This window comes from Gallinula chloropus, assembly GCF_964237585.1.
Source record: "Gallinula chloropus genome assembly, chromosome: 16".
NCBI classification, from domain to species: Eukaryota; Metazoa; Chordata; class Aves; order Gruiformes; family Rallidae; genus Gallinula; species Gallinula chloropus.
In genome coordinates this window covers 7,225,913-7,251,540 of record NC_140101.1, presented here as the reverse complement: position 1 = coordinate 7,251,540, position 25,628 = coordinate 7,225,913, and the positions used below count along the sequence as shown (strand labels likewise).

Below are 25,628 nucleotides of genomic sequence, written 5' to 3'. Positions count from 1 at the left end.
CTAACATCCAGCACAGCTTATGCTGAAGATTCATGTCAAGAGGAGGAGAAGCAAGCCCCAGACTCAACAGATGGGAGCCCAGCCCCCCAGGGGCTTAGGCAGCCTGCATGTGCTCTGCAGATTTCTTGGAAGAATAGGTGAGAGAGGTTTTGCAGGAGCCAAGAACTTCTTGTTGTGGTTAGCTCTAAGGAAAGAGATCCAGGGCAAGAGGTAAAAGTAGGGTAATGCCATGAACTGGCTTCAGTACTGATGCTGAAAATAAGTGATTAACCCTTCCCAGCCAGTACAGTATTACTAGCACACGATGCAAGGCAGTTACACACAGATGGAGTAAAAGAACTGAGAGAGACCCAGCCATCAAGTGGCCAAACCCCACCAGCATATGTTATGGGTTATATTAGGATGCACGTGGCTGTTTGAAAACAGTATTCACAAGTTGGTTTAAAGTTAGTCTTTATGTAAACACAGGGCACCGAAAAACAATGTTTGTTAACTGAATAGTCCATCTATTCTTACCTAAAGCAGGGAGAAATGCTTTTTGGAAGGCTTGCAGAGAGCTTTCAGAGGAGAGAGTGAAGTGCTTAAAATGAAATGACTGATATTCTGAAAAGATAATTTCTAATAAAGGCACCTGTTCACCTTGTTGGCACATCATTCTAGGCATTTCATGTGAGAGAGAACTACGTTTTGTTTCCTAGGGGTGATGACTTCAGGGTGGCCTGTCACACCACCGCTCTCGTTTGAGTTTCTCCTTTCCATCAGCCTTACAAGGAAACTCTTGGTACTATTTTAATTCATCTCCTTTATCCTACATCTGTCTCATATGATACCCCACTAAGTGCTTCTGAATTCTGTACGTGGAAAGCAAGCTGTGGAAATAAACTTGGAAGCAAGAAAAACCTATTTAAAAACTAAGGGCATTTTAAACAACAGGATTTATTACTGTAAACACTTAGTGCTGCTACATTCCTTCGAGATAACAGCTTTCATTCCAGACCAAAAGCCTTTCAAATTCCACCAGCCAGCCTAGTGAAAACCAATCATCTCACCCAACAGCTCAGTTGTAAGATTTTCAACTATTGTAAAGAGCCTTAGCATCTTAAAAAAAAAAAGGTACCCAGGAATGTTTTTTACTTAGCAGGAAGCCCTAATTCACTATGAACTCGTAATTCATATTTTAATTGCATTAAATACCAAAACTGTTAGCTCCCAATGTAGCAGATAGGAGATCTTTGAGCTGCTGGCAACATCTGCAGCCTTAAGTGCATTGGGAAGATTATCAGTCCTTCAGTGATATGCAGATGATGTTTTTATCTCAAAATGAGAAGACATTGGAAAGAAAATTTTTGCCCTGAAAAAAAGTATCTTAAAGAACTCCCTTTGCCTCATGCCCTTGATTATAAAGCCCCCTACTCACCAGAAATTCCATGTGGGTGTTTTGAGTGAGTGTTAAATATTAATTACTTCCCTCCCCCAGTGGAAGGGTCTCTGCTTCTACATTCTTTGGGCTAAAAAGCTACAATTTTCTGCTCTCGTGCCACAGGACTTCATGGCAGATCATAGTCAGAGGATGCAGAAATTCCCAAATATAAACCTTGGGAGTGAAGCTTGTGAGAAGTTTTCAGTGATTTGTTTTTTTGTTAAGATTTTATTCTGTGACTGGGCAGTTGGGCTCGATCTCTTGAGGTCCCTTTCCAACTCCTAGAAGTCTGTGATTCTGTGAAAATAAAAGCTACTGATGTCCAACATAACCATTTGCAGGAAAAGTGTGCAGCTTGAGTAGCTTTAGGTATCCTTGAAAATCAAACTTTTCCCATCTAAACTAAGCTTAGAAGTCAATGGCTTTTCTGGATTCCAGTGAAATCTAACTGTCTCAGAAGGAAACTCCGTGTTCCAGATTTCCCTGTGCCAGATCAGATGCCCCAGCTCACCAAATCACCACTTTAGCCACACGACAGTGCCTGTTAAGCCTTAATTGTGTTTGGTCTGAGCTCTTAAACCCATCCCACAATCACAGACACTGTTCACATCCCTGTAATTCACTGTTTCTCGGTACCTTTTACTTTATTTTTGATTTTAAGTGCTCAGGGAAGTTTGGTTAGTGTTAGCATGTGTGACTGGGAAGGACGTAGCAGGGAAGGGTAAAGGGCTTTTCAGAATCCTGAGGTCACAGATGGCATAACGAGAGAAACCTTGCACATGAAGGTGGTTTTCATAAGGCACAGCCCAGAACCACTCACACCAGTAGCTCCCAGCACATGGCACAGCTGGCCCAGTGCTCATTTCAGTTGCCAATTGAATAGATTTACTCCGCGACAGGAGCCATCTGCTACAGCTCAGGGTCCTGCCCTTGCTAGAGCTTGATACAGACCTTGTGCCTAAAGAGTTTGCTAAAGGTACTGTGTCCTAGCTTGGGGCTCTCTGCCTTCTTTTTCTTGGCTCCTTTGGGTTGGGATTCAGCCGCTGTCGGAGCAGGTTGCCCACCATGGCCTCTCTCCGCTTTTGATCCCTTTTGTACAACAGCATTGAAGTTGAGCACTTAATTGGTCACGAAAAGCAGTCAAACCCTCAATAGATGCAGTATTAAACCCAAACATTTCCTTTTCTCCCTAGACAAGGTTATGTTTCCTTCTGAGTCACTGCTCCGCTCCCTTAGACCTTCTTCCACCAGTAGTGAAAGAAATACAAGAGCTAAGGGCAGTCCAACTGACTCAGAACTAACCAATACTTGGCACCCCCATCTTCATTCAGTTTTAGACCCAAATCCCACAAAGACCAAGACTCTGTATTGTTTTAAATTCATGAGTAACCAGCTGAATTTTGGATTTATAAGTTTAAAACAGGCAGATATACAAATCTTCAAAAATACCTTCATTCTTTTTTAGGCTGTGTTATAGGGACTTGAAAATAGTTTGGATGATGCATTATTTATGAGGAAAGCATTATGAATATTCATGGTACGTGCTACATAAAACATCTCAAACTTGCACCAAAGTTCATGACATAAAAGCATCAGAAAACAGTCCTGATAGGCTGATGCTGAAGGTGTTGCATCAGAAAGCACAGCTTCCTTCTCATTCCACTGTCAATGCCCACGTTGCCCACTGACACCAGAGACTGGATCTCTACAAATCCAGGCAGCATACTGAAAAATCCACTATAAAGTGCTATAAATTAAAGCAGAACTTTGATATTTATTATCTAGATGGAAAAGGAGCATTGGGCTGCTTTAAAGACTACCTGCAGCTCACTGCAGAGTAAGTTACCCTGCATAGGGGAGAGGTGACTTTTGTACAAGGTCTTGGGAAAACTTGCATAACACTTGCTAACACCTTCCATTGGGAAAAAAAAATATATGTCCAGATTCAAGAACCTCCTCAAAACTTCTCTGTTCAAATTTCCTCCCTCCACAATCTTCAACACAACCCTCTGGATTTATCGGGCTAAGATAAAAGTTTAGTTTGCTTGGTAGGTTTTTTTCCCCCCCTTCCTTCCCACCTTTTTCACCTTTTCAGTAACAAAAGGAGAGGGACACAAAGCCACAAGTTCCCCAGGTGGCTTAACTGGGCTCCAACATACCATACATGTTCACACAGGAGCCTGCACTATGGTAACAGCACTGTACCTATGCCCATAGTATATGACTAATCACAAGTAACACAGGATAGCATTCTTCCCTCTTCTGCATCTCACTGTCAGATTTTAAAGCAGTAAGATGCCTTTGATTACCTAGTACAAAGGAGGATGTAGTATTTCTTTTACTTACTGCTTCCTAATATCCTGGACTTCATTCTGACCTCTCTTAGGCAATTTATTTTCTGATTTAATTAAGAAATAAAAATTTTAAAAAATCTCAATGAAAAATGCCTCAAGTATTCACTCTGGGCAATCAACTTGTGCCTTTTCAAGCATTATTCTGCTTTCTTTTACACTTGAACAATTCAAAAATAAAAGCTTCCAACGAGTAGAAAGCTTTAAAATGAGTTGAAAAAGCTTTCCAGGAACTATAGAAAGATGAAGGGACCCAAACTCCAAAGAACCTGCCTCTAGTACTGACAACGTGAAAGATCAGCCAAGCGCTGTGGTTGACCACAAGCAGTAGGGGAAAGAGTCCAGAACACAACAGGTATGAGCATGTGAAGTGGAGATCTGGGTCTCAAGACTGTTTCATTTCGCATGATGGCATGCCTCCTGCCAAGCACCTCACACCAAGGTGCCTTCCTGCTGTGGCCAGGCACATCAAGACCAGGCATTTCCCTGTGCTGCGCTCCCTACTATAGGAATGGGTATTCCCAAAGGTGCACTGATGTGGGAACAAGTCAGGCTCTGCTACAGAAGGGTCAAAGAAACAGCGCGGGCCAGATCTGCTCTGAACGTGGTGCTGGTGAGGATAAACTTGCAAAGGATCAATTGACCCAAGGAAGTATGACTCAGCTCACATTAAACTCTCATGTTTGCACGGATGAAGTGACAGCCATTAAGGGTGTGCCCAGGCTGCTGAAAGCACACGTGTCAAAAGCCAGAGGCATCGCTGATGGCAGCGTGTTGCTACAAAGACACCGAGTCCAGCTCTGCTGATGCCGCACGCCTCTGCAGGAGGGAGTGTGGCACCATGCAACGCCAACATGGGATGTAGCTGCTCCTCACCATGAGAACGTTTCTGTGCTCTTGGCCATGGGCAAGCACTGCTGAGCAACACTGGGAACCACCAGCCCTTGTGTGACAAAACCCGGCCTTCCCCAACCAAGGGGGTGCACAAGCCACCAACATGAAAGTGTCACCAGCATGGAAAGGCACGGCAGCCCCCAGGCCAGCCAAACCCCCACAGATCTCAGGAGAGGCTCAGACTGTGCAAGGGGGAAAGCCCTGCTTCTGACTTAATGGTAAAGTTGTGTTCTGAACTTATTTCAAGAGAAACAATGGCCATTAAATGATTGTGTCTGCCTCAGCTGTAGACTCTGCAGCTGTTTCATATGGCAATTGCATTGTTACCCTGTTAACACTTTTTTTTTTTTAATATAGTGAAAATGGCATTCCACGTATCAGGAAAACACTAGTGGAGATAAAGGAATACTTCATAAAAAGACCCCTCCCATTTAACCTCGGCATAATGAGTTTGCATATCCTGCTAGTCACCCTGAGCTGTTTGCCCTCCCAGGCGTGACAGCAAACCAAACCCAAACAGTATATTTGTTCCAAACTAGTCCACCTGCCCCGGTCACCTGCTATAGAAGTGTGTGATAACGTCAGGTATGCCCACAGGGTCAGCAACTGGAGGTTTCAGCAGCTGAGGAGCTGTAAGTCTTGCTGAAACAGGACAATTTGGTAGCTGCCCTTTTCTGGAAGTCACAGAAGACCTCAGCCCTGGTTGAGGAATTACAGGGAGTGATGTGTGTACCCCACATACTCCTCAAGCTTTGTGGAAAGACTGACTGCATTTTAGTATCAGCCTATGCCAAAGTTAAATGGGACAAAAAGGGATTAAAAAAAAAAAGCATGAAAACAAAATTGTTGATGCCAGTAATGAATTTGGTTACCTAATATCTGCCTGGAAAGACTGTTTCCTTCCCTAGGGTTTTCTTCTTTATGTGTTGTTAAATTTTATCATGGGCATTGCAAGGAAATACTGCAGCTGTTCTAGCCGTAACAACATGTAAGGACATTTAACTTGAAAGCTCCAAGCTATGCAGTCACTGATGTGCCCATAGGCCATGCAACTCCAGAAGAGAGGAGGCAGCTTAACACAAATTGTCTCACTTCTATGTTTTGGCACTAACTTAACAGGAAATAAGGTAAAAGGAGAAGTCTTTAAATACCTATGTTTTCCCATTACAGAAGATTATATTTTCAACATCAAGGGTTTGTTTTTTCTCTACAGTTCAGGTTTTCCCATAGTCTGATTAAGTTCAGTAAACATGTTGTCTCAATTGGATATTTTCAATATCTGTGATAACACATGAAAGCTATGATTGAAGCTTATCTGGATTCACATCTAAATGACCATCACTGTTCATGGCTGTTAAAAAATGAGTTTCCTCTTGCCAGGAGAATCCAAGAACAAGTTATCCATCAAGAGGAAAGCAAGGAGCACATCTGCCTGCTACATGGAGGAATATTTCTAAGACTGGCTCCATACCAGTCCAGCCAATACGGGTTTCAGTTCTCAGTGGGAACACCAAACACCTCCAGACAGCCTAATGCCTCGCATTGGAACAGCTTGACTGGTCAATTCACCCTGCTTAAAAACCCCAATCCTTACCTCTGTGTGTAAAAGTGAAGAACCTTTATTTATTCCGGGGTAAATATTTTAAATTACTTCAAAATTATAACATCGACTGAGGAAAAAGCAACACAGAGGGTAAATACCCACATCAAAGCCACGTAGTGATCAGGGACAGAATGAGCAATCTGCCTACCTTGTCTTCAGAGTCACTTTTGGCTTCAGCTTTACTTGGGGAGACCTTAAACATATTAAAAAAAAAAAAAGCAGTCACACCCACTCACTCTTTCAAAATACCTCAAGCTCATCTGTTTGGAAGGAGCAGTTTTTTTCCTAGCACAAAGGTGAAAAGTGCAAATATTGCCCCCCCCAGCCCATGTGGGAAGGTTTGTACTGTAACAGGTTCCTGATAGCAACTAGAAGTCAAGAGCTAAAACGAAACATATCTGGACCAAAGATATTCAAGCTTATACATCCAATTAATCAATAAAAGTGAACTTTTAGAGATTTTTACTAAGAGTTTCAACATGCAGAAAATATATGAAGACAGCTAAGTATCACCAGGTCTACAAGAGGAGGGAGTTTCCAGAGTAGGCATCTGGTCACAACTGCACAGTACCTACATATCTCTCAGTCTCGAATAACACTCCAAGGCATCTGCTTGGCTTCGTTATTTATCAGCACCCATCACAGGGGACACATTACATTTAGCTCCACATGCCCACATGCCATTTTTACAAGCAATTCAAAGCACTGCCAAGAGATGGAAAGGAAAGGCAAAGGCTTACCAGTGTCTTAAGGAAACTCATGACGGAGTTGTCTGCTGCTGCACCTGCTGGGGGGTTGTGTTGTTTCACCTCTGCCTTGTCAGGTTGCCCAGCAGTGAGACCGTTGATACCCACTGAGTCCTGCTGTAGGTCTTTTCGGTTGCAATCATCTATCTCCTAAAAAAAAAAGAAGGGGGCAGAGCTTCCTCAGTCCTAGCTTGCTTAGATTCCAGTGGAATGCAAAAGCAACATTTGTGACTTGCATTATGTTGCCCCGAGAGTCACAACCCTAATTCCAACCATAGTTCTTCAGCCTACGTACTCCGAACAATCAGCCATTTATACATCTCTTGCCCCTCTTTTCTAATACATTCAGCATTTGCCATTGGTTGGCTGGACATTGTTCTCAGCTACCAAGTATAACAAACCCAGGGAAACTCGCACATGGCATCCCAAACAACTGCTTTTCTCTTTCCAAGGCTGCAATTGTGAATAGGGACAAGTGCTGGGAGTCTGGCCTCTGACAGCTCGCTGTCCAACCGTACTGCTCAAAGACTGCTTCCCATAGGCTCCAGTCTGCAGTTCCAGAAATAATTTTTATCTGGCAAATACAAACATGGTGTGGATGAAAAGAATGAGAGGCAACAGCCCAAAGGAATTCTTTTCAGCCAGACGGAGCTGCCGCCTCTCTCCTTGGGATTGCAGCTCCCAGAGCCCCAAAATGTCTTTCTGATGCTCAAGTGCTCACAAGCATGTAATGCTGAGCTCCTCAGTTTCTCTTTAGGCATCTAAACAAGGGTCTGTTTTTAAAAAAAAAAAAACCCACCTCTTGGACCAGTTTTGGAGAGCTTGGCATCCGTTTGTGCTGAATTTGCCCATGGTTCTGACCACTTTTGCCTTAAGCCTGCACAGGTAAAGCCAACACAGATGTTTTTTGGGGCAGCACAGCTTGGGACAAGTCCTTCAGCATTTCCTTTTTTAGTGTTTAAAGATGCCCGAGTCTGTTATCAATAATACCCCTCCCTTCTGTTTATCTGTCTACATCCTAAGTACAGGGCTGGACCTCTTCTTTATTGAAGTAAATGGTGTGTGGCATAAGAGTGGCGTCAGCTTTAGTGGAGGTTTGAGACTTTATCAAACGGACAATCACAGCAGCACCATAACCCTTCAGCAGCAGTTGTCATCTCAACTATTTAGACAGCTGTACACATCTGGTCCCTTAGGAAATGGTGGCTGGAGAAGCAGCAGTTCTGGTACTAGATGCCCAGATTACTCCAGAGAAAAAAATTAGGACAAGAAATAAAATGCATGATCCTGTCCAGGTGTCTCCAGAGAACAGCATCTTTGAAGCACTGCCTCCAAAAGACTGCCTGGAGGGCTAAGTGACACCAAGGGGTTTTTCCTGATCTGCCAACTCAACATACATGTTCCGTGCCATTTTTACCAGGAAAATTTTAAATTGTACTCTTGGGAACCTCTCCCTGCACAAGGGGATTTAAAACCAGTGTTTACATAGGATTTGTGGAGAACATACCTCTCTGTGGATCACTAAAGGAACAAGCAGAGTAAAGATGTGCAAGTTAAAACTTCAGAGGGCTGATCTGGCACCAGGAAAGATGAACACCAAGTGGCCAGCCTCCGTGCAGCATTTAAGGAGCCAAAATACACAAGGATTTACTTTGAGAACAGGCTTCTAATTCTTCTCCCACCATTTTCCAGATTTACTCAGGAAGCACAGCACGGTAGCTCAGAAGCTCAGGGTCCTTCAACAGCTGGTTTAGAAGTTTCATACAAGAGTCTAACGTGCCACTTCATCTGACTACCAGTTATGGCCCAAGCAGCTTTGAGAATAGCCCATCCCATGCAGAGCACGTGTGGCCACACCAACCCTGCTTGTGGGAGAGCTGCTGGCTCCACTTCAACACTGAAGGGACAACGATGGAGGGAGGCGGGAGACCAAGGCAGCACAAGTTATGTTGCTCAGCAAGACTTGCTGCAATACTGGAGACCTCAATGCTATCACACTTGTCCCTACTTGATGTTATCAACCACAAATTAGCAGTTCTTCACACACAGGAGCCCCAGCTGGGGTGCCAGGCTGCACCCTGGTTAGGGTGGAGGGATCTTTTTGCAGACGCAGGTACCACTAGGGCAGGTGCAGAGGTGATGGGGACCCCCACCACCACTACCTGTTCCTGTATGCCCCTGCTTTGCCTGGTGGATGCAAAAGCTATTGCAGACCCCAGGGAGCTTGAGGCACAATACCATCCAAAAACCCCACAAACTCTGACCTGCAGAGCTCCAAGGGGCCCCGTAATGCCCTGCACCAGAGTGAGCTACCGAGACAGGGCTTCAATAGATGCTGCCATCCACCTTGCACTTTGGTGGGGATACTGCTGGAGGAAGGGGCACAGGGTCAGGCCACCCCCCAGGGAGCAATAACATGGATCCCTACAATACCCTGTTTTCAGAGCCAGAGTAAAATACCCACAAAACTCCCTGCAGCAGCTCGCTGCACAGTGTGCCGTGCAAAGCACCGGGGGCACATAATAAAGAAAGGAAACTCTAGCAGTAAGACAAGTCAGTATTAGAAGTTAGATACTGTGTAAATGTTCAATTCATCTCTTTGGGAAGCCAGATTTGGGTGTAATAAACACCTTAAATACTTATACTGTAGTTCCAGTTCAGTCATTCGAAGAGCATATCAAAAGAATGTATTCCTGCCAGCACTTTTGTTTGCATGAATCATGGCTCAGTGAAACATTTCAGGCATATAATTTATCTTTTCTTTGGCTTACATAGTAAATGCCTCATGAATTCATGAATTCTGTCCTTGTTTTAATTATGCTGTGTTCTGAATGTAGTTTTGTAGACCACAAAAATAAAGAGTGGTTCACCAAACACAGAATGTTTGTGCAGCTCTTAAGCTACAACTGTGGAGCCTCTCTCTTACTTACCAGCAATGCTGTTTGTTTTGTGTTGGCACTCAGTGCAGGGAAACTTTGCTTTGCCTTTAGCTTTTACAGATACTACAAGTCAAATTCCACCAAAAAAAGAAAAAAAATGGAAAAAAGAAACTGTTGCCAGCAATATCTGGATTTTAGTATGATTATATGGTCACAGTTTGTAGTTACTACAGTAACAGCAATTAAATTAGATTTGGTCATCCTCCCATCCTACATGGGAACCAGCAACTTCAGAAGGAACAGAGAGCAACTGTGCTGCAAGGCAGAGCCACAGCCTTTGTTTCAGAAATGGAGTTAAAGTAAGTTTGGCACCACATCAGAAGTGCTTGGTGGGTATATTTTTTTCCAGAAAAGATCCTCACTTCCTCTCTGCCCCCAAGTATATTCCTTCTCATATTTAAAAGAAGATCTATAGACCAGAAATTTGGGGGTAAGGTTGAAATGTTGTTCTCCCCTGTGGTAGTTCTGCCACTGCTGTTTGCCCTGAGCAACGGGCACCCTGACCTCGCATGCTCCCCAACACTGTCAGCAGCACAGCTTTAGGCACACACCTAAGAGATGCACGGGCAGTTTTGTGACATGGGAGACCTGTCCTCACACAGGCACCAAAAACTGTGGCATGGGCTACAGTCCTGCAAGCACTTCCACACACCCAGCCAGCCTCCAGCTGACAGGCACCAGGGATTTCCCAATCATTCCCATAAGTGAGGTTCAGGATGTGGATAGGAGGAAGATGAAGACTGGAACAGAGCCCCAAATTAATAAAAGAGCTAGGCAGTATTGACATAAAACCAGTTCAATTGGAACAAGCCGCTTCTGGTATCCAGTTGAAGTGGCAGAGTAAGATGTAGGTGATCTTGTCATGTCCCTGACAACTGCTCATGACAGAGGCTCACCCACCTGAGCTGTCCCAGGACAACTGCTTCCTACTAGCAGTTGTGTAACTTTGGATTCTAGTCAAAGCTACTCCAGATAATTATTTCCTTAAGAATTTTCATGTTGTGCTACTTCAACAGCACGAGACACAGTTTCATGCTCTGGAGATTGTGATCACAGCAAGGTAAGAAATTATAAATTTTGCATTGAATGGTAAAAGTAACGATGCTTGTGAGCTACAGACAGCTCACTCTGTGTGTAGGAGTCAAAAACAGCTTCAGGAATTTACAGGGTTGAGAAGCTTCACTCTTACAGCTACACACAGAAGCACTGAATAGATTATTCATTCCGAATTATTCATCCCGTTCTGTTTATGTAGTGAATGATTTGATTTGCTGCCAGGCTTCTTTAAATGTGGGTACAGAGTTGCCTGACACCAGTGATGGGTCCCTGCTTTTCAGGGGCAAGGGTACAAACTGAGCAGTTTAGTGTCACAAATAACTCTTCAGAAAAAAAATCTTAGAGTTCATACAAGAAATCTGATCTTGAGGTCTGAGGACCTACAAGATAGAGAACACATGGTGGAGTGAGTGAAGAGACCCCTGGGGACAACCTGCAATGTCTCCAGTGCAAGAGGTGAGCATCTTGTGAGCATCTCATCTCCACCCAAAGCACGAGCAGTTATACAGCAGCCTGATGTGTAAGCCCAAGCTAAGCACACGAGAGCAGTTCCTATTAAAATGGCATTTGCATACAGATGCTGATGAAGGGGTCATGCAGCTACTTTCCCACTCCTGTTCCTGATTCTGGGCAGGACTAGATCACAGGTAACATATTCTAGCACCTCTCCAGCAGAAGCTAATAAGAGTTGGGCCACTTAACCCTGTCCATGAGATGGACTTTTTCAGTAGTTAATTACCTGAAAATTAATCCTCTGCCTTATTTGCTGGTATCAAACTTTGTAGAAAGTGTAAATACCTAAACTCACATTGTGCTCAGGCCCTTCCTTTTAATTAGTGTGCTCTCAGATAAGTTACCTAATTCCTTATCTCACACTCTCACCCTGTAAAATCAATTCTAAGGACCATATTTCCTTGATTAAAAAACCCAAATCATAATAGCCAAGACTGCAAAAATTGCTACATCATGATATTCCCTAGTCCGGGATACAGCCATGCAAGAAGCTGCTGCTGTTCAAGAAGTTGCTGTTTTATATGAATGGCACAAAATGTGCTAAAGAATCTCTTTTAAACCATCTAGTGTCAAACTCCAAGTTATCAGAGCAGAAGAAAGCGTTTCACTTTCAGGTGTCTTTGCTTTCACTTGCAGCTGGCTGCTGCTCATCCTCCTGTCAGCAGTCCCAGACTGACCTGGCCAGAGATCCCAAAGTGGCACCAGTGACCTGAGACTGAAGTTCTGATGCCAGCACCCAGGCACAAAGCAGATAGAGCTATTGCCACCCCACCACAGGTTCTTCTCCCCCACCTCTGATCAGCCACCCCTCCAGGGGGTTCCCTGCAACCATTTTAAGAGCAACAGTGATCCATTCACACAGCCATCACGATATCAAGCTGTCCCAAGCTATTAATACTCCCGAGAGGTTTCATTAAGAGTGAAACGGAGATTCCTATCCAAGCACTTGCCTTCCCCGGTGGGACATGGTCTGACGTGCTCTGTAATCCAGCCGCCTCTTCCACCACGACGCGCCCGTCAGGCAGCTCTGCACTCTGCCTTTCCTCCTGGGGATCAATTTGCGGTTTACTCCTTTCCTTTCCCTTCTCCAGCTTGAAGATCCTGTCAAAGAAGGTTACTGGTTTCGGCTTTGAGGCAGCCTCATCCTCTCCCTCAGGTGTCACCGATGCCGTGAGATCGATGTCGTGAAGCGATGCTGCCGGTGGGGCCCGGGTCAAGTTTTTATGCGTCCCTTCCTGCGGCGCAGCTGCCGCGGGAGCCTCCGCGCTGTCACTTGGGGCTTTGTTCACGCCGGGCGCTGCTGAGCTGACATCAAGCTCCGCTGGTCCAACCGATGAATCTGTAGCTGGATCTTCAGTACGCCCTGGTACAGACCATGAAAACGCGAAGAAGGAGCGGGATGTAGCAGATGGCCGGGCTCTTCTGGCAGCGCTCCCGAGGCTCTGCCCGCCCGCCTCAGGAGCGGGGATCTGCTCCATTGTCTTCGGGGAAGAAACGGCCACATTATCCCGTGCAACACTTGCCTTTGCATCCACTACAAACAGAGGCATAAAACAGTAATTATCCAGCACAGCAAAGAAGTTATACTGGTTGCACCATTAATCATGGTGACCTCGCTCTTTAATAAACTAATTCTGAAACGTGGAGCCTCAGGGGGGACGACGAGGGACAGGACGACGACCACACAGAGCGCAGCTTGTTCAGAGACCCTCTTGTCTTCCTGTGCTACATACAAGCTCCACTCATCTATCAGACCTGCCCCTCTGATTGTCTTTCCTGACGCTCCTCATTGAAGTTGATGCAAATTTTGCATCCTCCACAGCCCCTGCTCAGCTGCCAAAGGCAGAAGGGGCCCAGGCTTTCCACTACTTGCCCAGCAGACCTGCTGAGGACATTTTACTTTCCAATTAAAATTAAAGAAGTGATTTGCAAAAAACCCAAAGTTTGAGACAAAGTTTATTACTTAAGTTACACTTTCTTCTGTTATATACTATATATTTTACTTCCCTCTGTGGAAGTTAAATGGGAAAAAAGAGCAGAACCTGTGAGGACTGAATTTGCCCTGGCTTTCCAACCTCCCCAAAGAGCTTTGCAGTCATAACTGTATTTGTCTTCCCAACACTGCTCCCTACTCCCCTCCCACCTCTCTGCTGTCTGCAGATTACTTTCAGCCTGGTCTGAGTAGTTGTGAATCACATCTGTGCCAGGCTTTTTATTCTTAGGCTTCCAACTCTTCTTACCCAGTGATAATGTGGCCCTTAATCCCCTTGATGTTCTCCCCAAAAATTCCCCCCCTCACTTACACACGTGGCCATCACACTTGGGATGTGGAAAAAAATCTTTCATCTTAAAAGTATATTGTATGGTTTTATGTTACAATGGCACTTTGATAACACAGCTGAGGTGAAAATCCCTGATACTGGGTATGCAGAGGGGAGGGAAAGGCTTCTGATTCATAGAAGACAAAAGAAACAAGAGAAAAAACTATCTTTTTGTACCCATTTTGTGGATGGGAGACTGAATCACAGATAGCGTGGTGCAGAACCCAGTGAACAAGAGGAGCCTTGTCAAGGGGAGCCTCACAGCTCCCCCCCCCAGCCTGAGTGTCTCCCCCTTTAACTAGATGTATCTCTGATTTCCCTGCCAATCACTGTGGGTTTCAAGGATGAATTTAGATCTACTTAATTATAACTGTGAAAAACTGACAGGCTCGTGCTGACTTGCTAAATTAGGATTGTAAAATTGTCAGTTCAAGTGTAAAATTGAAATTATTTCAATGATAACTGTAACAATAGTCTAGTCAATATTATGCCTTCACCTTCTAATCCAACAGAAATAAACCCCCTGATGCCAGCAGACCCTGCCTGAACTGCCTGTCTTCCCCAGAGCACATCTTCCATGTTCAGTTTCATTTTTCAAACTCCTTTGAGGCAAGGAAAGCAGGACACACACCACAGCTTTCAAAACTACCCTTTAGGGTTTTTTTCTTCCTTATCCCAACTTTCTGTCGTGTCCCGTCCCCGTCCCCTCCCCCCCCCCCCCCCCCCAAGGATTTAGCCTAAAACATGGGAGCACTGCAGGTGCCATACAACCTGTGCCTGTATCCTTTCAAGGCTGCTCTCCTGTGGCACTGCCCAAGGACCCTGGCCATATCCCTGGGCAAATGTGGGAGGAGAACAGAGCCCCAACATCCAGCTGTGACACCCCACCCCACACCCTTAACCCGGTGACTGAGAGTCCTCACCGGACTCCTGCTCTGCAGCTCAGCATTGTCCCAACGAGCAGGAGGTGGGAGCATCTGTACATCAAGAGATGAGGTGTGCTGAGTGTGCCAGCACACCAGCGTGAATCCCAAGTGACCTCACTGAAACCCTCACCAGCAGAGTAAGGGCTGTGGTGGCAGGATTCCCATCTGCAGCCAGCATCTTATCAGCTGCCAGTGAGCTGGCTCCAAACTTCCTTATTTATAACATTTTTAATCTGTCATTTGCTTTCTTGTTGCATTTTGGGTGTCTGCAGGCACACAGAGGGGCCAGAGTGCTGCAGCACAGCCTGTCCTCTCCAGGTAAATAGACTTTCACTTCTTTGTGTGCAGTCCAATGGACGAAAAATTCTTTCCCTGGATTCTCTGTTGCTACCCATGTAAGAAAGTGACTCACACTGGCAAGAATCTTTTGCCAGTAATATTCCTCTGCAATATTTCATGAGCCTCTATTGCAACACGATGACGTGCAGAGAGGAGGCACAAATAACTTGCTGTTCAACCAACTATTCAGCTACTCGGCCAGGGCTGCTAAGTATCAGTGGAGTTTCCCAGGCCTCCTGTAGCACACTATGAACAAAGATATGGAGCACTAACTCCTAATTGTAGTTGGAAACTTGGGAAGGAAGCAAAAAAAAAAGTCAAACCCATTCCCAGGTAGAGAAAGCAGAAACAATATCCATTGGAAAATAATTGTAATAGATGCTGAACTTCTGCTTTATGTAACAGATAAAAATGAAACACAAGAAAACTCTCTTTAGTATAAAAATAGGAATATAAACTCATCATTAAGAAAACCAACCAACCAAAAAGTAGCTCATGAACCTATCAAGCTCCTTTTATCTCTAATTATCATGGAAGGAATGAAAGACCTGGAAAGTTTCACTGGCATGAGCTCTGCAGCATGTCTCTTGTGTCAAAACAGTGCTGAGTGCTTCGGGGAAAGTCTGCTCAGGCCCCAGACAGAGCAGATCCCACCACCAGAAAGGAGACACTACTACGGTGGCACAAACGTGAGGCTGACTTGTGCCACAGTCACAGCAAACTGAGGGAAAAAGGCCTTGAAATGGCACTGTTTGGATGAAAGCACCAGGGCTTTGGCAACACTCGACCTCTCAGCACATTTCAATTCAGTCTTTGACCCCACTCAGAGATTCAGCTGCATGCAGAGTCCCTACGATTGCTTGTAAAGGCACGGTGATGCCCACAAGCCTTGAGAGCATCTTCACGATGCTCCAGACGTGCTAAGTGTTGTGATTTCCAAGTGTATCTTGTGTTTGTGTGGCAGACACCCCAAAGCTGTTGACAAGACTAAATGACTGAGTTACCAGAAGCATTAGAGAGCTCCAAAATAAGGCATTCCCTCCCTATCTTAAAAAAGAAAAAAAACACTAATACTCTTTTGCAGTCTTCCTCAGCTACTCCATTCAAATTAAGTTGACAGTACCTTTTTGCTCTAAGAATAGCTTTGTTTTACCTAGGTAAATAACAATGCTAGTTATCTAACAGACTTACTGGATCTAATGGAAAGAACAGCGATGATCATTCTTTGAATAAAACCAACCCAACTACAACTCATTGTTCACACTCGAGAAGCACACAGCATTTCTGCAGCACACCCAGCTCTGTTAGTTGCTGGATCAGGTTTGTCCCCTGGAAGAATGGACCTGCATCTTAGCTGAAACCTTCTTCCTTGTGCAATCTGTGAGCACCAGTAAGCTGCTCACTGGATTAGGGATTCGCACATAGCCGTTGACTGAATGCAAATTTAATTTCTCCTATATTGTCCTGAGACATTCCTACTCTCTGCAGCAAAATCTCAGCTATACAGCTGTAAGTCCTGGCTCTTTTCCCTTTTCCTGTTTTCCACCAAGTACTGCTGTTATTTGAAGTTCTGCAAGGCCGACACAAGACGTTAGGAAAAGTCAGGCTGCCGTTCCCCGAAAAGCATCACGTCACGAAGCGGCAGCAAGGGCACCACTGCTATTTAAACAGCCTTGCCTGCAAGCGCTCTGCGCAGTGTCTGCATCCCTGCTAATCAATTGGAGCAGGAAAGGCAAGTCATGGAAAGAATCCCTAAGCCCACACATCTGTCAGCCTGTTTGAGCAGAAGCAGCAAGCGGAGGGAACCAGTCACCAATCTGCTCAGGCAGATGTGAAGCAGATGGTGACAGGGCTCTTCCAAATAACATTACTTCCTCTGGTCAGATTAAGTTAACTCTCTGGATTCTTTTTTTCATTATATTAGCTGATATAGATTTCAGACTCATTTATCAGCAATGCTGTTTAATGTGCAGCACATGGGCAGCTCACTGGCAGTCACAGAAACACGAGCTAACGAGGCAGAGACCACAAACGTGCACCCAGCACTGTCAGTAAAATCCTCTTGCTTCACTTGCCTTTTTTGCAGCTCTTTTGTCTTCTCCATAAGTGCTCACTTTACGACCACAAAATAAATTGCAGCACTAGTTCTTGCACTGTTTCCTATTAGAAATACTCTCCACTACGTTTTCTGCAGGACTAACAGCAATCTCCAAACACCACTTGCACTTTTACTTCCCCAAGACCTTGGTTGTCTCAGTATTTCAGCAGTATCCAAACAGTTAACGATTGTAGCTGCTCTTTAAACATTAATGAACTTAAAATATGAGTAATATCAAAACAGGGCAGTTCAATTTTTCAACTTGCTACTTAAACGGATTTAGTAATTACATTAATTAGGTAATCCATTTAAGCAAAACAATACCATATGCTTCATTTTATACGTTAAGGGTAAAACATACACTTATTTTCTAGGTCTTCAGACAGTGTAAATCATCTGGCTCCTATTTACTTCCCAGAGCTCTGCTGGTTTACACCGGCAGAAACACGCAGCTACAGGCTTTTATCTTCTCATAGGCAACAGTTTAAGCTGCCTTACTGAAGCTAGATGGCATCAGGAAATGAGCCACGGAGCAGAGATGCCGAGCTGTAATCGGTACCATCTGCAGATTTCTGTGCCAGTCTTGGAGTGGTTTTGTCCAAACTTAGATTTTGCAACTGGACATAACAGGCTGCGAGTGTTCTCTTAACAATGAGCAAGAAAGTAATGTTTGTCTTTCCTTGCAGAGACTGGAGCAGATTGTTGGGTGCTGCTGTGTTCTGAAAGCAGACAGGAATCCCTTGCAAGGAAAGCACTGGCAAAACAAATGCGGCTGAATCTGCAGAGATGAGAACTGAAGCAGCACTGCTCCAAGCTGCTCACAGAAGCTCCAGAGCCAGCAAGAGGGGCACTGAGACAGGAGTGAGGTGCTGAAAAGTGAGGAAACACACTCGTGTCTGCAGATGAGCATGACTTCCCACGAATATGTGGAGATAATTTCTCAAAGCTACTTGGATCCAAGTTTTTGGTGCTCAGACCATACAGGTCACAGCAGGTTTTTAGGAAGCCAGCCCTGGAAGCACGGCTCAGCTGCTGACAGGCACCTTTCCCAAGGACCAGAGGGTCCAGCCTGCTGCTGGTGGGAGTACTCGAGAACCTGGTTGCTGTCCCCCTGTGAGCACCACCCAAATCAGTCTGAGATGGGCTGCAGACCAATGGAGAAGTGCTTTACCATCCCCAAAAGCACCTGGTACCTCCTGCTTCTCTCACCACACAGAGCAGTATTGTGCCAGAGGAGCCAAGCTGTGCCAGACACTGTCCAGCTTCCACCCTCACACCGATGGCTCGCATGAAACAGGGGCACATCAGCCTGGGTCTATTGGGAGAACAAGCCCACTCTGAGGCTCTGCCCCCACTGATGTCTAACACACCCCTAGCAATGATGCAGAGGGGTGCTTGGGATTACATCAGCCTCGTGACAAAGGGTGAAGAACTCATGGTAAATAGGACTGACATCCTGGCTATATGTTGCCAGCCAGGCTGCATTCCCAGCAGCACACCCCTGGCTCTATAAATTCCGGCACTGTACTCCTCCCAAACTCTCCGGAGCCCAAACACCAGCACCTGACACCATTAAACTCTGTGTACAAGGATCTCACTACATATTCAATGCACTCTGCTCTCTTCAAGTGTCTCCTACCCAGCTGAGGATCAGAAGCAGCATTGCACTGCAAAACCTCAGGTCAGGCAGCAGTGACGTTATGACATCACTGCATGTGTCATGCCTACCACCTTATGGCACTTACAGCCAACCACTTTTTCTAAATGACCACCAGAACAGGAAAACGTACCCCTGCGTGTGTTTTATCATTAACAAACAATCACCTGGTATGTTTGAAGCTGAAGCAATGCACCTACACCACAGCACAGGGCCACAAATCAGAGAGCAAGGCAGAACAGCTGAGACACAGAAAAAGGCACTCACACTTCCATCATGCCACTTGTTGAAGGTGCTACTGAAAGCATCAGAAATAATGTTTCACAAGCACACACAAAGAAGCAGAGGTGGTTTCTAAGACTTTATGGTCTCATGAGTGAGAACATGCAGGTAGGACCTGGATTTCATTTTATTTCATTTTTTTGTAACCAACTTGCATAGAATTTTGCCCAATTGTCTATTATTAATGTTAAACTGCTCAAAACATCCTGAGAAAGCTGAGTGCATGTAGGGTGCTTCAAAATGTCTTTTAGTGCAGTCACAAAACAAAGTCTCCCAAACAGTTTCCCACTCCCTTCTTTTCTTTTGTTTCCTCAATACATTATTCTGGCCTTTAATTTACACCAATTACCTCATTCCTTTTGGGCTTATGGGTTTCTATCAGCCCACACTCAATATTCTAACAGCTTCCAAGGGACCTTGGAAATATTTTCCTATTTTACTCATTATTATTATTATTAGTCTTTATTATTATTATGTCTTTATTATTACTCTTTATTATTACCAACAAACCTCCAAGCTTCAGAAAAGCTGCATGCACTGACTCACAAGCAAGAGCTGAAATGTGGCTTCCCCTTTTAATCTGAGGCCAAGCACCAATGTTTATTGTTGCCCCAGCATAAACCGCTCCCTGTCTGGAGGCAAAGGAGGTGCAGACACACCACCCTTCTGTGGTACGTACCTTCACCGTTCATTGCAGGAGGATGATCCTGAACAAATGCAACGGATCCATTTTTAACATTGTCAGGAGATTCAGACAGAGCCTGGAATAGCAAATGATACAGTTCTGAGGACCCAGCACACCACGGGAGAGGGAAAGCAGGGGCAGCCACAGACAGCAGCCAGGGAAGATGAGAATGGGCAGCTCCTGGTTACCTGGTAGCTCTTCATTGTGCATGTGTTGTCTTCTTCAGCTGCCTCCGGGACACTCGTTGTATTCCCCATTGCTCCTGTAAGATGGAGGAGAAAACAACCAAACCCAAATAACCCTTCCCTTCTCACTGATAGGGATTTGCTGCCCAATTCAAATCAAGAGGCAGCCAATGGCAAAGAGCCCTGGCAGGCTGTGTGACACCTGAGGAGCCCTGCCTGCCATCCCAAAGGCACCTGCCCTGGCCAGGCAGCACCCACCAGCCCTCTCTGGCCCTGTTGGGCTCACAGCTGCTCACTCAAAGTGGTGCAGAGTAACTTTCCTTGTGCACTGGGGAGAACTGGGAGTGATCACACCTGCACCGTTCATTAGGACTCAGCTGAAAGCAGTGAGAGGTTAGCAGCAGGTTAAAGTGGAAAGGACCAAAGTATAGAAATCAATTAGAGCAGTTTGGTGGAGGTCTGGGGTTTTTATTTTTTTGGTTGCTGTTTGGTTTTCATTTAAAAAAAGAAGAAGGAAAAGAGGCAGCTGGTCAGTTTAAAGTCACTTTCTTATGCTCATTTCCACTGGAGTCAGTGCTCTGATGACAACCCTGGTGTGGGCTTGGCTGGTTCATCGCTCTTAGCCCCTTAGGTAACTCAACATTTAGTGAAACTGTTCAGACTGCTTTAAACTTAATTTCAAGAGCAGTGGGCTTGATTCAACTCGAGCTTCTTCCCTGCGTACCAGTACACGTAAACACCTCGGAAGCTTCTGTTTTGTGCTTTCTCTTTTATTTTATTTTCCCCTTAACTTACAAGACATTTATGTACCATCTGAGCTCGCTGTGCTTTCAGGCTGCAAGGTGTTTGGGGCCAAACACACTCCCTGCAATATGATCAAAGCACAAACCAGGCTGAAGAGGAAGGTTCCTATTGACTTTGGCTTAGGATGTATACGCATATGTGCTATTAAACCTAAGCAAATAAACAAGGAAAAGTTGCTGTGAGCCACACCTTGAAAGAGGAAGGTCTCTGAAGAGAGGAAGGCAGAGGGCTGGAGCCAGATCCAGCTCTGTGCTCACCCCGTCGGGTGCCCAGAACAGCCACCACGGAGCCTGTCTGCTCTTCCATTATCATTCTGGTTTTTGCCTGCACCCATCAGTGAAGCTGCAGAATCATAAAATCATAGAATGGTCTGGGTTGGAAGGGACCCCAAGGATCACAGAGCTCCAACACCCCTGCCACAGGCAGGGCCACCAACCTCCAGGCCTGGATCTATACAAGGTTGCCCAGGGCCCCATCCAACCTGGCCTTGAACACCTCCAGGGATGGGGCATCCACCACCTCTCTGGGCAACCTGTTCCAGCACCTCACCACTCTCTCTGTAAAAAACTTCCTCCTAATATCTCATCTAACCCTTCCTTTCTTTAGCTTTAGTCCATGTGAGCATGAGGGAGCCTGCTTCAGTGTTTTAATCTAACATCCCATCCCCGTGGCTATTGGAGAAAAGGAGGAGTAATTTTGCTGAATCATGTTGAGCGGAATTTGACTGTGGGCACGGAGGCAGCTCCCCTTCCCACCCCACACGGCTGCTTCCAGTTACTCCTTACAGAGCCCGGGCTGCCAGGGGGAGGGATTTGCTGACCCTGGCCTACAAACCTGTGCTTTACAGGGGTGGCCCAGATCTGGTTTCTATTGTATGCTGCATCCTAGCTGATGTGAGATCCACGCTGGGCCTCTCTCCAGGGATGGGTATTGCTCTGTGTGGAGTGCCCAGTGATGTGCCGGACACTGAGCAGCCCCCACTGATGCTGAAACATGAACTGCTGAGAATTGCTGCTTAAATACAGGCAGTGGGCCTGCACCTCACCTTCAGGGCACAGTTACTTTGTGGGGGTTTTATCTTCTCAGCTGATATTTCCACTACAAATCAGAACTTCTGATTGATGATGGACAACAGCCAACGTTTCCCCATGGATGTGCAGTGGCCCCTTGTCCTTGCTATGTAATTCCGTTTCCTAGCAACTTTAAGCATTACCCTATCGGAAGAGAAGTGAACAAGATTCAAATCCTGCTGCTTAGTCTCGACAGTAAATTTACTATCTGCTTGAATCTGGAGGATTTACTTTTGTTTTCCATTCACGAGGCTGCCTGGTTTATGCCAAGAGACAACTTAAGCAGTGGATGGAATATTTGCAGGTTACGTGCTTCCTTTTTCGCATGGGCTGTGAAATCAGTGCAGGGAGTAGGAGAAGCAAATTCCTTGTTGCGTTTTATTCTCTTGTTTTGACAGTGATTTGTAGCCTGATTCTCAATTACTCCAGTTTCCTGTTGATGCAGCTCTACTCACGTCAAGTAAGTTATCTTTAACTGATGCAGAGCAGAGATCACAGGCTCTGATCTCTGGCATATTTTACTCGAGGAGAGATTACCCGCTTTCCACAATCAAGTTTATAATGCTCGCTGATATAAAACACACACAGCGGTCGTGTGGAAATTCAAAAGATTTTCCTTCAGCAGAACCCTCTCTCTCATAGGAAGCTGAACAAGGCTTTGAGGGTGGGTTTTTTTGCTAAAAATGGGACAAATTTGCTACATAACCCCCTTGGAATAAGAACCCCAAACACCAGACACAGTTCTCCACCGTTCACACATCCCTATAGCATCCCTTCGGACTTTTTTCCCTCCTTGCAACAGTAACTGCTCATTGTACTGCGCTGATCTTTGGCTTGCACGAGCATCGTGACACCCCTGGGGCACAGGGGCAAGGGCAGAAGGTGACTCTATTCCTCTGGATACAGAGCTCAGTCAATGGCTCAGCCTCCTGGCCCCTGATCCCGCAGGAGTGCTGGGAAAGTAAGCATCCAAGGGTGTATGGGTGTAGAAGATATGGGTGTATGGGTGTCCTTGTGTTTTCGCCCTGTTTTACCGAAAAAATGAAAGGTCGCTGCCACCTATGGACAGAACTGGGTATCAGCAGAAGTGATGACGTGCATGCAAAATGGTATCAAACTGGCAGTGTCTCCAGCTGCCAAGCGAGTAGTGTCACAGCTATTCACTGCTGCCATCACATCGAGAAGCCGCCGCTGCAGAGACCATTGTGCTGGATCACACATGGCTCCAGATCTGTGCAAACGAGTCTGTCTGGATCGGTCACTAACATGGAATGGTCGTGTTTTTCCCAAAGCACTCAGCTCTCCAGGTTATACAAGCAAATGTCCTTAAATGTGGAGCCAAGGAGGGTTTTGGGAAAATAAGGGGCTCCGGTGAGGCTCTCACTGGGTGTCTTTGTTCACCTGTGTGTTTACAAAGACCACCTTTTCGATCGTGGGCTGCCAAAAGCTAAGCGCCAAGCCCCGCTTTGCCACCCAGCTGAAATCCATGCACAGGCAAAGGGACTTTCCAAAAAGATGCTGAGGACACCTGGCATGCAGTGACTTGCCTGAGCACCACAAATTTTGGGGACATCTCAGGGTCTGGCCACACACATGCTCCTGACAGGCAGAATCGGATGTTGGGAACCACTGAGGACCTGCATCCAGCTGTGAGCCCTATGCTGCCTCTTGGGATTCTGCCTTGGTCTCTCCATCAGCTGTCTTTGGTCCATCTCAGCTACAATCACGGTTATTTATTAGTGGTACAGCCACCAGGCAGGACCTCTTTGTGCCCTTTGTTCTACCTCTGAACAGCACAAAGCTCATCTCCATAGTAAGCTGTGAGTATGGAGCAAACCTCCACCAGACATGTGAGGTGTTGCTGGCGAGACGTCTATTTTAGGAGGGGAAGTTTGACAACATTTAGAGACAAGACAGCTTTCAGGGACTGAGAGTGGAAAAGAGATGATCCTGCTGCAAGACCACTTTTCTCCTAGAGGAGAAGAAACCCCTTAGAAGCCAAGAGGAACTGGAGCAAGTTTATTCTCATCCTCAGGATTCCTTTCTGGATACAGGTTTTTCGATGAAGTTTCAAGGATATTATCCTCATTCAGAGCAGCGGGAATGCAGCCCGACTGGTTTCTAAAGGAACGTTTGCTACCAGCCTCAGAAAGAGTTCCCTTCCCAACACATGCTTCACTGCGTCCATTGTAAGGCAGAAAATAATCCAAAAAAGAAAACAGTATTTTAAAAGAATTTTTAAGTGCCACTGCATGAAGTGCAGCTTGAGGGTTGGGAAAAACCCTCCTGTTTTTCCTCCCCCCTCTCAAAAATCATTGTTTTGGTCCTGGCAGAGCAGTGAAAGCTTTGGAAACCAGGAGAGAAAATTACAGCAAAAAGCTTGATCTACTGGGTGATGTGGGGAAAGCCAGGCATGCCTCACCTTCCAAATGTATCCATCAGCCCTGAGCACTGCAACTGCCTGCCTCACCCTGCCTGTTCACATCAACAGCCCCAATTCTTTCCTCCCTAAAACTTGCCATATGTTGAACTTAAACATCGGAAAATACTTAATAATCAACTTCACTTGGTTCCCTTTGCATCTCATTTCACTGTAGATACGTCTGCTTGGCAAGCATTGGGGAAGACCTGAATATTAACCCATGTGTGTTCAGGGGCAGAGGAAGGACCTCACATGCGTCAATCCGTGCAGAAGGCAGCTGGGTTTGTGGCCACAGAGCAAGGACTGGATCCCCTTTAGTGTGTCCTTGTCCCTTATCCCACCTCTTGGAAAGGAGATGAACGTGGAGACATGTCCATCAGTGCCCAGCTAGAAATGCAGAAGCTCCTGCTCTGTTTCGAGTGGAGGCAAGGAAGGACTCTGGATAGGATAGAGCTTGAGAAAGTCTCCTTACCTTCCTTCAGTGCAGCTCTCAATCGCTCTCCTGCAGAAAAAAGGTAACTCAGACACGTGTTGGGTGTGATGAAACCAGGAGACAGGTGGTTCTGAGCATTGTCAGTGGCTGAAGAGGAGAAATGGACACACAATAGACAGTAGTGAAGGGGCAGGAGAAGGAAGGATTGAGATGACTCACCCAGGGCAAACAAGAAACACCCAAGAGGGATTTGAATAGCAACCTGGCAGCTGGCTGTGCATCCAGGACATGCAGAGTTGCATACAGGATTACAGTCCCTCAGGCTCTGGGCAGTTTTTAATAGAAATCTTTTGGCCACTCTGCGCTGTAGCCAAATGGGAAAACAGTTCAAACACTCACATCCCAGGCTCTCCAGGAGGGAACAGTTCAACAATGGCACACAGGTGAACAATCCCAACCTGGCTGGTACAAATGCTTTCTTGGAAAGCCAATCTTTTTATTCTTCTGTCCTTTTGCAGAGAAAACCAGGGTGCTCAGAGGGAAAATTTGTACCAGGCAATTTAAAGCCCCAACCAAAGAAAGCCAAGCACTTGCAGGAGCTCCCAAGATCATTCAGTGCAAGAGCAGATGTAGGAATCTATTCAAGCGTGGGCCAGAAGTGGTGACAGAGGAAGAACAAGAGCAGAACCCAAGAAAAGCCACACCAGGAGCAGGAGTTACCTGGGGAGGGCAGCCAGGGCACCCAGACACCTGGGAGATGGAGCTGGTCAGTGCTGCTCGCCTGGTCCCTGTGTCCCTGTCCCTGCCTCTCGTAATCAGCGTCGGGAGTGCTCTCAAACACTGGGTGCAAACACACGGAGGGGTGGGGTAGTCCACCTGCCCAG

General features: G+C 45.8%; 1 protein-coding gene across 1 annotated transcript in view; it reads right to left on the bottom strand.

Annotated features, from left to right (window-relative positions):
• BCAS1 (brain enriched myelin associated protein 1) overlaps nt 1–25,025 on the bottom strand; it is a gene marked incomplete at both ends in the record, with an annotated part of 47,902 nt that extends 22,877 nt beyond the window's left edge. The window contains 10 exon segments of the mRNA XM_084271790.1: nt 2,372–2,509; nt 6,417–6,461; nt 7,009–7,164; nt 12,473–13,056; nt 19,825–19,906; nt 20,019–20,092; nt 24,784–24,823; nt 24,825–24,884; nt 24,886–24,962; nt 24,965–25,025. Of these exon segments, the coding sequence (XP_084127916.1) occupies nt 2,372–2,509; nt 6,417–6,461; nt 7,009–7,164; nt 12,473–13,056; nt 19,825–19,906; nt 20,019–20,092; nt 24,784–24,823; nt 24,825–24,884; nt 24,886–24,962; nt 24,965–25,025 (1,317 nt within the window).
• Nucleotides 25,026–25,628: the final 603 nt, after the last annotated feature.